Source organism: Eleginops maclovinus, chromosome 15 (genome assembly GCF_036324505.1).
Source record: "Eleginops maclovinus isolate JMC-PN-2008 ecotype Puerto Natales chromosome 15, JC_Emac_rtc_rv5, whole genome shotgun sequence".
NCBI classification, from domain to species: Eukaryota; Metazoa; Chordata; class Actinopteri; order Perciformes; family Eleginopidae; genus Eleginops; species Eleginops maclovinus.
The window spans coordinates 2392468-2407885 of NC_086363.1; the positions used below are offsets into that span (position 1 = coordinate 2392468).

General features: G+C 42.1%; 1 protein-coding gene across 1 annotated transcript in view; it reads left to right on the plus strand.

Moving 5' to 3' along the window:
• Nucleotides 1–15418, plus strand: part of ift172 (intraflagellar transport 172) — a 30065-nt gene that overhangs the window by 1613 nt on the left and 13034 nt on the right. The window contains 21 exon segments of the mRNA XM_063901426.1: nucleotides 134–199; nucleotides 354–433; nucleotides 594–681; nucleotides 760–974; nucleotides 1282–1405; nucleotides 1539–1634; nucleotides 1841–2002; nucleotides 2575–2628; nucleotides 2850–2953; nucleotides 4031–4116; nucleotides 5430–5542; nucleotides 7632–7799; nucleotides 7877–8013; nucleotides 9116–9223; nucleotides 10010–10094; nucleotides 10837–10929; nucleotides 11181–11258; nucleotides 11679–11927; nucleotides 12590–12668; nucleotides 13192–13312; nucleotides 13721–13865. Coding sequence (XP_063757496.1) covers nucleotides 134–199; nucleotides 354–433; nucleotides 594–681; nucleotides 760–974; nucleotides 1282–1405; nucleotides 1539–1634; nucleotides 1841–2002; nucleotides 2575–2628; nucleotides 2850–2953; nucleotides 4031–4116; nucleotides 5430–5542; nucleotides 7632–7799; nucleotides 7877–8013; nucleotides 9116–9223; nucleotides 10010–10094; nucleotides 10837–10929; nucleotides 11181–11258; nucleotides 11679–11927; nucleotides 12590–12668; nucleotides 13192–13312; nucleotides 13721–13865 — 2451 coding nt within the window.

Below are 15418 nucleotides of genomic sequence, written 5' to 3' on the forward strand. Positions count from 1 at the left end.
ATAGCTGTACTGTAGATTTTTAAGTAATTGGTTGTGTTCTCTACTTACAATTCAGACTTTGATGTTTGTTGTATGTTGGAAAAGGTTGAATTTTCCACTTTCTAATGCAACGTTTTCCCTCTCTGTATTGCAGAGCGCTGTGACCTGCTTGCTCTGGCCTGCCGATCAATCCATTGTTTACGGATTAGTGGATGGCAAGGTAAACATTGTGCATGTGTTAAAATGAAAATGCTTTTATTAGTGTTTATTTTATGAAACCGACGGAGAGCCGACACAGCAGTAGTGCCTGTTGTTAAGTATGTTGTTATCAGCATTTTAAAGTCAAGTGGGGTTTTTTTCTGCGTTTCTCATAGGTTCGCCTCGCCAACACTCAGACAAGCAAGTCATCAACCATCTACGGCACCGAGTCCTGCGTTGTCTCACTGGCATCCAAGTAAATATATATAATATGAATGAACAATTATGATTTACAGATGGTATAAGGTGTATTTTTGTTTATTTATATTCCTGAAACATGGGAGGAAGAACAATTCCCAGTCTTGTCAAAATGCTAGAGGCCAAATTCACAAATGTTCTTCTGCTGTGTGTGTCAGTGTTTCTGGTAAAGGCATCCTGTCGGGCCATGCTGACGGGACGGTCGTGCGATACTTCTTTAACGACGAAGGCTCGGGGGACTCTCAGGTACCCACACACCTGTTTCTGAAACATTGATGCTGTTTTAATTTATCTCTTAGACTAAACTCTTCCACTGTGACGCAGGGGAAGCTGCTGATGCACCCGTGCCCGCCCTACGCTCTGGCCTGGGCAGCGAACAGCATCATGGTGGGCGGCTGTGATAAGAAGGTGGTGGCGTACGGCAGAGAGGGGCACGTTCTGCAGACCTTCGAGTACAGCCGCGACCGCACGGAGAGGGAGTTCACCGTCGCCGTCACCAGCCCCAGCGGACAGTCCGTCGTGTTCGGCAGCTATGACCGGTCAGTACAGGGTCTTTGATGGACTGAGAATATAAAATCAGGATCCATGTACGATAGATAATCTGTAAGGGGTTTGGATAGTTGTTTCTGTTGCTGTGACTCCTGCATGGCTCCCACTGGTCCTGGTAGAGTGAACCTCCTCTGTCTCTCTTTCTAAACACTATTCCCTGTAAATATTTAGGTTTCTTTGGGAGATTTACCTTGTTACTGCGAGGGTCTAAGGACAGAGTGTGTTGTATGCTGTGCACACTTAAAAGCCCCCTTTTTTATTTGTAATTGACTGATTCTGTCCCTGTATGTCCTAAAGGCTGCGGGTGTTTAACTGGGCTCCCAGGAGAGGAGTGTGGGATGAAGCGAAGCCCAAAGAGATTCTCAACCTGTACACCATCACCAGCCTGGCCTGGAAGAAAGACGGATCACGCCTCTGTGCCGTAAATACCTTATCTATTTATACATGTTTTGGATAATTATTGAATTCCACACATTCTGTTAAAAACAAACCTAAAACATATATATGTATAAAAGTAAATGGTGATTAAAGTGTGTGTGATTGTGTCCTGACAGGGAACTCTGTGTGGGGGGGTGGAGCTGTTTGACTGCTGCCTGCGAAGAACCATCTATAAGAACAAATTTGAGATGACCTACGTGGGCCTGAGCCAGGTAGAGTCCTAACATAGTATAAAATATTAGTTATTTTATAATATGCAAGCACACATCAGGATAAAAACAGCCAGTTAATAAGGAAATAAAGTAAACAATCCAAAGTGCAAAAAGAAGTCCATCATCCTTTCATAAAATTCAAATGAAAATAATTTAGACAGGAATTTCACTCGTCACGTATCTGTCCTAATGTACCCCTCCTGCAGGTGATCGTGAGGAACCTCTCCACGGGGACGCGGGTGGTGCTGAAGTCTCACTACGGTTATGAGATAGAGGAGGTGAAGATCATGGGCAAAGACCGCTACCTGGTGGCTCACACCTCCGACACCCTGCTGCTGGGAGACCTGCTGACCAACAAGCTGAGCGAGGTACGGGGTCTCCTGAACCACACAGAAACAAAAAGGGCGTTAGTCGATCTCCGGCTGTACATCTGTTTGATCTGCTTAGTCGATGCAGTGTCTGACACTTCAACATGTTATACTACATGTCAGAATTCATCCAGAGACTTCACTATATACTGTATTTACTGTACAGTGTTGGAAAGTAACCAAGTACATGTACATAAGTCCTGTACTTAAATATGATTTTCAAGTATTTGTACGTGAGTAGTTCAATTTCATGCGTCTCTTTACTTCTACTACCTCACTTTAAAAGGGGAAAATGTATTTTTATTTGACTACATTAATGTTACAGCTGTATTTAATAATCAGATTAATTATACTAATTGGTTTTGGTACAAAAAGGTGAAAATATCCAATATATTACGAAATAGTTTAGTCTAAAAAATTAATTTGTTTAACGCAAATATTACTTTTGATACTTTTAAATACATTTGAATACTTCTCTCTTTTACTTGAGCGAGATTTTGAATGTAGGACTGAGTATTTTGTCAGACATGGTTCCTTATATAATTGAACTCTTGCCTCTGTCCCTCTTTCAGGTGGCCTGGCCTGGATCTGGGGGAAACGAAAAGTTCTTCTTTGAAAATGAATCAGTAAGTTCACACGTACGGGTTCTTCTGGAGCTTTTCTCCATCAACAATCACAGACACACACACCATCTGTTTCCTCATGAAGTTTACAGCAGTGCCAAGACAGTACTACTATAAATTATAGGATATGATCAAAGCACGGCGGCAGGAGGAGGTGCAGGTCCTGTCAGGTCTTGTGCCTCACACGGCTCAGCTCTTATGGTTCTGTGTTTTTTTTATCCCAGGTGTGCATGATCTTTAACGCTGGGGAGCTGAGCCTGGTGGAGTACAGCAACAATGAGATCCTGGGATCTGTCAGGACCGAATTCATGAACCCCCATCTCATCAGGTAGTTGAAGTTACACGAGTCAAACGCATCTCTTCAAGTTGAGAGGAAAGACCTCAGCAGGTTTGACTGGTTCCACGGAACAAGCAGAGAGTAGTTAGGCATTACTCATCCACTTGTTCCTTCATTGAATGTCAGAATGTAACAGATGTCACACATTTAATGCCACAAAAAGAGAAATTGAAGCAATTGAGCAATTTTTCCACCAATATTAAACCAGTGGGATGCTACGACAAAAGGTGTTCACTTAAGTGTAGTGTTCAGAATTCACAAGGGTCATATTTTAACCTTTTTATTTAAGTTTCTGCAAAATATACAATCAATTTCACAGTTTTGCCTACTGCCTTTTAAAATTCAGCGGTATTTAAGTCATTTATATAATGGACAGAAAAGAAATGCCCAAATAAAAACTTAAAGCCATAAGTGTCATTTAATGTTTCCTATAACTAATATGAATAAAATGACCATTATCATTTAAAAATAGCACTTTATATAGATGTATTGACTGATTTGGGGTATTTAAAACACAAACAATATATTAAACCTCTCTTTTTATGACAGCAGTTCAAGACCTTATCTGTTTTGGGAATCTAAAATGCGAAAAGATAAAAAATAAAATATTTGTAAAGAAAGTTTTTTAGTTTGATCTTATTTTTTTAATTCCCTATAAGCTGAATATTTTTTAAACAAATATCAACCACTTGAAAATGCTACATTAATAAACATACAGTTTGAACACAGTCTCTGCTAGAAGCCCATGATCATTCCTTATAGACCGTGTAATTCCAGCTATGTCCAATAAGGGGCGGTATTGGGCTGTGCATGGATCCAGGTGTCTCTGCAGAGAGCCTCAGCACTGACTGCACATGGTAAAGTGTCAGGACCGACTGATGGATGCAGAGGAGAGCAGGTTTCAGGACACTCCGGCTGCAGCACCGCATCAGGACTAGAGGCATTCTGGGGGTTAAAGAGCAGCTGAAGCCAATTAGACTGAGCTGATGCTGGACTTATTACATGTTGAGAATGCAATCATGTAAGCGACCAATGTGACTTTCACTAAAGGTGTGTCTGTGTGTGTAGTGTCCGACTCAACGAGAGGAAGCAGAGAGGAGTGGAGGACAACAAGAAGCTCGCTTACCTCATCGATATAAAGACCATCTGTATTGGTGAGGAAGTGTGGGAAAGGACATCTATTTGACACAATACTTCACTTTTTCTTGAGGATTTCCATTTTCTGCTACTTTATACATACTATAATACTCTTTATTGCACTTTGTACTCCTCCAAATCTACATATTATACCTTAAGTTGACAGTTACATTGCTCATTTAAATCAATGATACATAAAATAAGCAAGAAATAAATATTAAGTTTAATTTCTTTGACGCACATAAACGCAAAACACACGAAAGAAATATAAAGCATGTGTTAGGGTGTGGTAGAAACTTGCATTGCCTTGTATTTTAAAGAAAGAAACATACCCAAAAGACCCACAAAGGTCACATATATACACACAACAATCACATACATTGTACATACCAAATATTAAAAAAATTACATGTAAAATAAAGGCGAGAGGGAACACATTTTGGCAAGTTTTATAACAAGAATGATGTAAAACTCTTCTTTATTTCAAAAAAAAAGTGGTGCACTCTGTATAACAGCGTTGGATAAAGGTGGAAGTTAAAAACAATCATCATATGTTAAAATAGGATTCACTTTATTGATCCGTGGGGGGAAATCCACATTCACCCAGCAGTATATAAACTGCAAAGTAATTAAAATTAGCCCCACGTGAAGCATTAGTCATTATTGCATCAGTACGGAGAGTTGCAGAATGGACTTTATTCTGATAAGTCCGTTCTGCATAATGAGTACTATGACTTTCTGTTCTTTAAGTAAGAGGTAAGCTTCGATTCTTTCACTGCAGAATGCGAGTTTTATATTGATTAATCAGTATTTTTTCCAGTCGGTGTACAAACCCGACTGTAACATATTTAATTGTAATTAAAAAGTTGACGTATCACCAGACTTATAATAAGATATGTTGACTTATCTGTAAAGAGATAGACATGGATAAATAATAACCAGCCTGTTTTGATAATCAATTAATCACCTTTAGTCATTTTTGATCAATAAATAAGAAGAAATATTGCAGAAAATGCTGTTTTCATCCTCAAATATGGAGACCTTCTGCTTGTACCACCAGTCTAAACACAAAAAGACGTGTAAAGACATAAGGATTGAACTTTGGATGGACATTTTTCAATATTTTCTCAAGTTTTATTGACAAAATATCAGCAGATTGATCGACTTAGTTGCAGGCCTTCTAATTATATATGGTGTATGTTTAAAGTAGACACACTGCCTCCTGATATAAAGCGACTGACTGATTACCAGAATAAAACACCTCTAGCCTCATGCATTGTGACACTGGCCGTCCCTCAGCGGCTCAGCTAACCTGACGTTTGTCTCCCAGTGGACTTGGCTGGAGGCTACAATCTGGGAACCATCAACCAGAACTCCAAGATCGACTGGCTGGAGCTGAACGAGACCGGACGCAAGCTGCTGTTCAGGGACAAGAAGCTGCGGGTGAGAATAAAAACCTCCTGAGGGAGGACGCAATGGGAGCCAAGCCTGAAGGCAGCGGGGACAGCTGATGGATCAGATCATGATTGCTGAAGTGAAGTAGAACAATCTCCACCTTGGTTTGGGGCCTGTCTAAAGTGATAGCCACGTCCATCACATAATAATGTCCTGTGGCTTCATATCTTCACCAGGTGATGAAATAGAGTTTCAGAATACATGTGGATGCACTCTGCCACAGGGGGTGCTTCGAAACCCATCTATGTAAAAAGACACAGTTTAATTGGGGTTTTCTGAGGAGCCAATGGTGCTACTTCTACCATTGAATCAATAAAAACAAGGCAAACAGCATTTAGGATCAAAAGGAAAATAAAAAAGTGTTGTTTTTATCTCGTGCAAGGATTCCCAGCCTTTATGGCTTGTGTCCTTTTCAAACCCAGCAATGTCTACTTCTTTTCATGTTACCTCATTTGTATTCGTTCATTTTTTAGGTGACAAGTGAGAGAGAGCGCTGAGATCTTTCAGTTTTTTTTGAAGAGCTGTGTTCAGGTGTCAGACAGCTGCTGTCAGGTGTTGCCCTGTGGTGATAAAGCAGCTTGATGTGTCAGCCCTGAGGCAGAGACACGGACAGCTCTGGTCGTTAGGAGTCCCTCAGTGGCTTCACTCTTCAATTTGTTATTTTCTAGATTCACATTTTTTTCTTCTGTCTCTGATTGGTTAGCTGGCCAGCTCTGTTGTGATTGGTCAACCGCTTAGAGATGTCCCGCCCCTTTAGCCTATCTTTTACAATGTGTTGGAGCGCTAGCCAATAGGAGCACCAGTGTTACAAAGCGATGTCACCATGTTCCGGAAGTAAGTCCAATGGAGGCGTTTCAGGCAGGGAGACACAGGGATTTGAACCTTTGCAGACCATTTACATGCACTAAAACATATAACACACTACAGGAAAGAGAACAATGCATTATAGGGCCTCTTTAATGACCTGAAATGGATATATACTGTCGGATATTCACATTTGTAGCACATATGTCACTGTGTTCCAGGTAAGGAGTCACCTAAGAGGAGTGTAGTTGTATAAGAAATGCTTCTGTAATTGAAAGTTGCTCTCTAGTATCAACAGGCTGCTCCTCACTGCACTTAAACGGCCAGCGGAGCTCCAGGGTGAAACTATAGACGAAGCTTTATTAAAAACGGTGGGGGGGAAGATATTAAAGAAGCTGATTACAGCAGCGGGCAGCCTCCACACACACACACACACACATACCGAGTGCTGTGGGAGCCACTGTCTCTTATAGAATCTACATAATCTCAGCTCATCAGGAGCAGAGTGGAATAGATTGCAGTGTGAGGATTCACACGGAGCCGCTGGGAGTTAATCAACTCTTTTTTTTAAAGACAAATCAGTAAATCCATTCTATGGAAACTTGAACTTTACAAGAGAGGGGGTTGGAAAGTAAGGACCATGTACTTTTGACTACTAAATCTGCCTTGTTTTACCCAGAAACGTAGTGGAGTAGTGGCTCTTACATTATATGTATTATCTGTCAGTGACCTCTAAAGGCTCTTTAATATTCAAATGAAATGTATTTGCTTTTATCCAGAGTAGATTTTGCTGCAGGAGTCGCATTAATGCATTTTATTAAACAGATTAAGGGGAAAATATTGTCTCCTCCTGCTGTAAAGCACTAAAACAATGAGATATATTAAGTAACTACTGTAGAGGAGCACTTGGAGAGTCTTCACTTTGGCACCTTTTTTAATGAAAATAATCTCCTGGGTTCATTGGTGGACCTTGCTAAAGCTTTACATCTAGTTTCATTAAACAAGAGCCAGTAGATTTTCCATAATCCTGCTGACAGAAAGCAGGAAAAGCAGAAACATAGATAAACCTATTCTAAGTTATATCCTCCCTACTGACTATCCATCATACTTTAAAACTGTGGCTGTTCTGATTCTGTCTGTTCTAGCCTAAAAATGGGCTTAAAAAGTCTAAAATTGAACTTGGTAAACCCGAAGAAAACCTGGCATTGTCTGATGTGATCATACGTAATAAAAAAAAACAAGTTGATTTATTGGCCTCCTCCTTCTTCCTCAGCTCCACCTGTACGACATCGAGACGAGCGTGAAGACCACGCTGCTTAGTTTCTGCTCCTACGTGCAGTGGGTTCCCGACAGCGATGTGGTGGTGGCTCAGAACCGAGGGAACCTGTGCGTCTGGTACAGCATCGATAGCCCCGAGAGCATTACCATGTTCCCCATCAAGGTCAGGCTCTGGGTCTAACGGACAGGTGATCATCAGGGACTTCCTGTTACTAACTAAGCTTCCCTTCTCTCTGTCAGGGAGACATTGTGGATCTGGAGAGAGAGGACGGAAAGACGGATGTGATCGTGACGGAGGGCGTGAGCACCGTGACGTACACGCTGGACGAAGGCCTCATCGAGTTTGGAACGGCCATCGATGACGGGGATTACGACAGGTACAGTTGAGACTTCCTAATCAGAAGAGCATACAGCGAGGAGCTGAGCGTGCATCCGGACGCCTCGCTGCTCCGCTGGGTCAGAGTCTCGGTGGCAGCAGGGTAAACAGAACAGGCCAGATGTCCTTTTATCCCACGGCTTCCTGCAGATCTACTCGAGGGTTTTACTCAGAGATCCCGGGCCAGCTGGGAGGCAAAGTCTCTCTGAGTGTGTCGTGATGAGAACACCTCTAACGGGATGCTCTTTCAAACTGACCTCTCTTAGTCTGGAGGAGCAGCAGCTGATCCATTCAGCTTTTAACTCACACAAACTTAGGCCAGCCTTATTTGAATCAGGATTTCTGTGACTTTAACATGTGTTCCTGGTAAGAGATTGACCTATTTCTATAAAAAAGAATCCCTAGAAAGCACTAAAATGAACTTGTGCCTTCTGTAAGCAGCAGTGTAGTAATACAGTGTTCTTTCTGTTTTTATGACATCACTAGCTGTCAGGAGATGTTACACCTGAAAGGGCTCATTATAAGAGTAGATCTTACAAGGTAAAACAAATGAGTTATTGTAAGTGAAATAGATTACATTACAGAGCTGTAGGAGGATAACATTCCCCAGGGGTATTAAAAAGGTCTTTCATTTAATAGAATTTGCTGCAGAAACCCACAAAGAGGAGCAAGAGGAATGTCTGTGACTTCACTGCATTGATAGTAGGAGAAATAAACTCGTATGAAGAAAGTAACGTTTATTAAGGATGGAATACAACCTTCTGGGATGCAAGGGTGAGGTGCTTTACGAGATGGACAATTGTCAAAAAAATAAGACCATTAACAGTTAACAGTCGAACACAAACATTAAAACACACATAATTACAAACAGTACGCAGTACGACTGACAAAGCCCGGTTTAAAAGAAGGTTTTATTCTCAGAAAATATTAAAAGTGAAGGTCAGTTCCGAAAAAAACTGTATTTCTATATTTTTGATCGTACTGCATCTGCAAAACAAATACTGACTGTGTGTGTGTGTGTGTGTGTGTGTGTGTGTGTGTGTGTGTGTGTGTGTGTGTGTGTGTGTGTGTGTGTGTGTGTGTGTGTGTGTGTGTGTTGACAGAGCCACAGCATTCCTGGAGACTCTGGAGATGTCGCCAGAGACTGAAGCCATGTGGAAGACGCTCAGCAAGCTGGCTCTGGAGGCTCACCAGCTGCACATCGCAGAAAGGTCGGCAGCACACACACACACACACACACACACACACACACGCACACACACACACACACACACACACACACACACACAAAACCTTGCAAGCTAATTAGATTCTTTATCAGTCTCCATTGTAAGTAGGACTTATCTGTGTGACCGAGGAGAGAGGAGACAACAAGGGCACCTTGGTCACCTGGAATGGACACACGCACACACACACACACACACACACACACACACACACACACACACACACACACACACTGTGTCCCTGCCTGACCTCCCTCTCTAACTTCATTAATCATCAAAGACATTTTTTTTTTAATCATAAGCATTTTCTCTCTCCCCCTCCTCCCCCCTCACACCATCTTTATTTCTCTCTGTTTTCGGGAAACTTTTCAGATTTGAATTCCCCGTCGTTAATAATGCACATGCTGTTCGTTAGGCCTCGGCTTGATTTGCATAAATCATGCAATTGGGGGAAGAATCGGTTTTGTCTGCAGTGGTTAATGTTAATGAGGGGGGGGGGGGGTGTTAATGAGGGAGAGACATGAGGGAGAGTCAAACTTTTTTCTTTCGTTCATTAATCTGATGCAACTGTTCTGAGAGAGTTGGTAATAAAGTCAGACTGCAGCGGTTCTAACGTTTATTCCTGAGCATTAACGCAGTTTCTCACAGCTTTGACCTCCTGCTTCCTCCTGCTTCCTCCTGCTTCCTCCTTCTCTCCACTGAAGGTTTTGTGTTTCTCTCTCTGTGGTTCACACTTGTTTTAATTTTTGTTTTTCCTTCGTGTGTTTCTAGGTGTTTTGCTGCGTTGGGGGACGTCTCAACTGTGCGCTTCCTCCACCAAACTAACCAGATTGCGGACAAAGTTTCAGATGAAATGGTGGGCTTCAAATAAACACAGAATCATTTCCACACTGACCCGAAACGTTTAAAACAACAAAGGGTTTTGATGTTGGTATATAAATAGTAAGGCAGCTAAATATCAGCCGTGTTGGAACAATTCCTCCAATCTGTTGCTAAAAAAGCAGTGTTGTAGTCAAGTCACCCATTCTCGAGTCCGAGTCACTCGAGTCGAGTCCCCACTTTTCAAGTCCGAGTCACCTAGGAAGAGTCCGAGTCAAGTCCGGGTCCGAGTCATCATTACCAGTCCCAGTCACCCAAGTCCAAGTCACAAGTCTGGGTCATCATGTATTAATCTGAGTGGATATATTTATTCCAAGTCCGATCGTCAATGTGCGAGTCGGAGTACGAGTCCAATCCAGGACTCGAGGACTCCATCTCTGCTAAAAAGTATGTGAAAATAGCAATAGTCCCAGGCTTCTCCAACAGCGCAACATGAATATATATAGTCGCGTTCAAAAGTTCAAAATAAAAGAACGTTTGCATCAGAATATACTTCAGTTAGGGAAGGGCTAATGCCACCTGAACACAAGTCGCCAGGGCGAGAGTGTGTGATGTGGGAAGACCCGAAACACCTGGACCCCTGGTTACATCACTGATGATGTGTTCAGGAGCATCAAAAGATGTATTTTATCTATCAAACAAGTACTATTCAAGTATTCATAATGCAGTACTAGAATAAGTTACAATTCATCACTGTTATTTACCTGTCTGTCGAGCAGGGTGGAGATGGAACAGAGTTCTTCCAGGTGCGAGCGCACATCGCCATGCTGGATAAAAACTTCAAACTGGCCGAGATGCACTACATGGAGCAGGTTGGTGACGCAATGTATTACAATAATTACTGATGGACTTTACAACAAACCAAAAACTCCTCTCAAACAAGTAGAGTTTTTTCATTTGCATATAAATAGTTGTGATTCCAGAAGCTTGTATTATTTATTATAGTCCAGCAATGGAAAGTTGCATCACACCTGTACACACGTTCCTTCTTGCAGGAGCTATGATTGTAATTCAATAATCGTGAAACCTCATTACCTCTTTGTCTGTGTTTCTGTCTCTGCAGAACTCCATTGATGAAGCCATAGAGATGTACCAGGAGCTCCACATGTGGGATGACTGCATCGCTGTGGCAGAAGCTAAGGTAGTAACAAACACACTCCCTCAATTTACATTAAATATAATTCAATTTGACCCCAGACAGATCTTGTTCTTGAGGTCTGCTGTTGCCTTCTGTGAGCTTTGTGTACAGACTTCATTTGGAAAAAAATGTCTTGGTAATTTTACATGTTGGTTAAGTTTCAGTGCAGACTTTCAGTGCATCCCTAATTATCTTAGGACCAGTCGCCTTAATGCTGAGTTTCAGGTTCATTGTTTAACTTCACACATGGTATGGTTAACAGTGAACAAACAGCAATTCACAGGCAACATTTAGCTTGATGCTGAAAGTTGTAGATCTTTTTCTCTCAGTTGACTTAGTGTTTCAGCAATACATTGAAACCTTTTTTAACAAGGAACTAACATATCAATAAAGTACTTATCTATATATCTTAATGACGGTCAGGGCCACCCGGAGCTGGACAGCCTGCGTGGAAACTACTACCAGTGGTTAACGGAGACTGGTCAGGACGAGAAGGCCGGGGAGGTGAAAGAGGGCGAGGCAGACTTCCAGGGAGCCATCAACCTCTACCTGAAGGCCGGACTGCCCGCTAAAGCCGCCCGGCTCGCCATCAGCCGTCCGGAGATCACCAGCAACAGCGACACCATCAGCCGCATCGCCGCCAGCCTCATTAAGGGGGAGTTCTACGAGAGGGTGAGCGGATCTGCCTGTACTTGTTTCCTGTCTCCCCATTCCCACCTTCTCTTCTCCTCACAAAAGCCAGGAGAGGAGCAGCTTCCACCTTTGTTTTTTTTCCCGATATTGCCCTCTGTCTCCCTCCGTCTGTCTGTTGTTTCTTCTTCTGTAGCTGTTTGTCTTCTCCTTCAGCCATCTGTGTTTCTGTAGCAGGTGGGAGAGAGAGGAGGAAACTTCACAGCACAATGTGTCGCTGTGTCCTGATGGTGTGAAGTTTCACCAGTTTAGAGGTTTTAAAGGTTCATATTGGTGTAGAATATGTCCTTTTCACAATCTGCAAGGATCGTGTGCTGATCATTTCGTTGTTGAAGACACAATGCACCCCTAAGATTTCTATTTGCTATAAAAGCCACCACTCCTCAGGGAAGGCTGCCTACAAGATTTGCTCCAATTAAGTTCCTCATAAACAGGTCAGGGCTCTGAGCAGGGACAGTTATTTAACACCAAACTGGGAACACATTTCTTTGTGGGTCCCTTCAGTGGGACTATGAGAAAATGCACCAGTGTCCACATACTTTTAAAACAAATAGCGTCCATTCCTAACATTCCTGACCTGTTAATAATACATTTTCCTTCATGAATGTGTCTTAAGACATGTTATTCTCTCTGACTTCTGTCAGGCGGGAGATCTGTACGAGAAGATCAGAAACAACCAGAGAGCGCTGGAGTGCTACGTCAAAGGAGGGGCCTTCAGGAAAGGTAAATCAACACCTTGTAGATGTAAAAAATATGCCTGCATGTATTATTTATACTACCGCCTCATTTTTAAACAAGCACACGAGGTAAAAGCAGATCCTTTGCTTGAGTAAAAGCAGAAATACTGTGGTTTTAAAAAGTAAATGTTCTGTTTAAAATATTTCTTAGTAGGTGTACACAAGTATTGATGATTAATGAATAAGTATAGTATCAAAGTGTGCAGAATGGGTCTTTTCTTACTGTTAAGGAGCACTTTTATTCAGTTTTTATTACAAACTAATAGATAGAATATAATTTCAATGTTTGTTTGACACAGCTAAGACAATTCAAGTTGTTTCTTTTAACATTTGGTGGATTATTGGTACAGTACTGAATCCAATCATACTATATCATGTGTGTTTATGTGTTAAAAGGAGCTAGAAACAGTGAGCAGTCATCATTTAAGTACAGTACTTGAGGGAATGTCTCCACGGTTTGTTGTTGAGTTATGTACGGTTTATTAAAATAAAGGTTGTGCTTCCTGTAGCGGTGGAGCTGGCTCGCCTCGCCTTCCCTGCTGAGGTGGTGAAACTGGAGGAGAGCTGGGGAGATTACCTGGTCCAGCAGAAACAGATGGACGCCGCCATCAACCACTTCATTGAAGCCGGGTATGAAGAGTAGAAGAGGGATGAGACGGACACAAATATGGGCAGATGGAAAACATAATAAACACAGACAGCCAATGGTTCTTTAAATCATCACCAGGACCTTATTAGATATCTTTAAACATGATTTTATTCACCAGAAATCAAAGTAAAGGCAGGTTATCAGAGATTTTCAGTAAAAAAGCATCTGAAAATGAGCTAAAACTCTCCGCAGAATCAAAGGTTTTGCCAATAACTTCTCATGCTGGTAAATGGTCAAACTGAGCCTCAGTCTTACCTAAATGATGTGGTTTAACTTAAATGTGTTGGTGTCTTCACATATGATCTCAGTGTCCGCGTTCATGCTTATTTAAGGACATTTTTAGATAGAAACTGAACTGAATTTCTCATCCGTCTCTGGTTCACTCGTAGCTGCTCGCTCAAAGCCATCGAGGCGGCCATCGCAGCTCGCCAGTGGAAGAAAGCCGTCCACATCCTGGAGCTGCAGGAGGATCCAGCTGCAGGGAAATACTACGTGAAGATCGCTCAGTACTACGCCTCCCTGCAGGAGTATGAGGTGAGAGGGGAGTGGGAGGAGTTGAAATAATAGCTACACTTCTGCTGATGCTAAGCCTCTTCATGCGGTGTCGTTTTTGAAGTAAGTTGCTATGCTGACATAATCGTTGGACATGATGCGCACAGATTCGGGATTGGTGTAGAATTTATTTGCTGATCCTTATTTGCCTCTTTCAAATAGAGCTTGGACTGGTTTCCCTGGCATCAGAGAGGATGAGCATATAAACTGAGAAGTTGTAAAATGAACGTGAATTGCATTTCTATACCTTACATGCCATACTTATATAGACCATCTTTAATTCAATTAGTTCATACTATAGTTTAGTTAATTGACTATGTGGAACCAACAGGTTTATTTAGAGGCTAAACAGAGCATTAAGGAGTTGGAGGAGACCAAACACGGAGCAAAAATGAGAGTGAAGATTGGACTTTAGAACACTTTAAAGGGATGCTAATGTTACGCTCTGTTTCCTGGATGCTTTACATCTAATATATCCTCTTTTAACCTCGGTAAATGTGTGATTAGGCGAGCAGCTGACTTTAGTTTTGCTCCCTGAACACCGGAAACATTTTTTCGCCACGTCAATTATTTCCTGCACACCTCTCCGGGATACGTATACCTTCCCCCCTGACTCAGCCAGCCTTCGACACAATTAAACCATTAGGTCAGAGCCCAGGATCAGCTTCAGTCCTGTTTCCATGGAGCAGTGTGGGCAGTGTGTGCTCAGGGGGGGCTCTGGCAATAACGACCAGTTGGATGGTTGTGACACTAGTTTTAAATGCTGCCTAAATACCAGAAATCCCAGGATGAAAAGGGGAGAAGAGAAAGAGAATTCTGGTATGAATACAGAGAGAAAGAAGAGCGCTGATGATGGCGATGGTGAAGCACAGCGGGTTCTGCTCGTTCTGATGAGCTCAGCCGAGCCAAACAGCCCCCGCAGACTGCCAGCCTCCAGAAATAGACGGCCATTTCACTCTGTTTGCTCCACGGGCACATTCACAGAAAGTAATTAAGATAACAAGCTCTTTGCCTTCCAACTCGTGGAAGTTGCAGGAAAGTATAATTCACTGCAAACTAAAACTATGAAGTGCACTCACACCTGGGGTTTCAGTACGGAAAGCATCGCAATGACTAAACGCTTCTTAATCGGAATGAACCGGCGCATGCATTAGATTCAATTGTGTTAGAAAATATCTCAAAATCAATTCACTCTAACCTTCTGTCAAGGTTTTAGAACAAGTTGGATCCAGAAGCAGTAAAAGAGGGAGGCAGGTCAAACAAAAAGGGAGCTTTTAATGAAAAAAAGTCTGAAACAAAACCACAATAATAAAGACAAACTGACGAGTACAGACCGGGGGGCACGAGGAAAAAGAGCGGGAAAATAAAACGGGAAACCTTCTACTAATCTCCCAAATTCCTCCACTAACAGAGGACGAATAGCTGCTTTTAATCTAGTTTTATACGATGTTTTATTCTATTTATCCTGCAGTATAGCCATTTAAATACATTGAGACATTGTTAAGGGTGTGCCTTTCAAAATAGAGTGTTTTTGA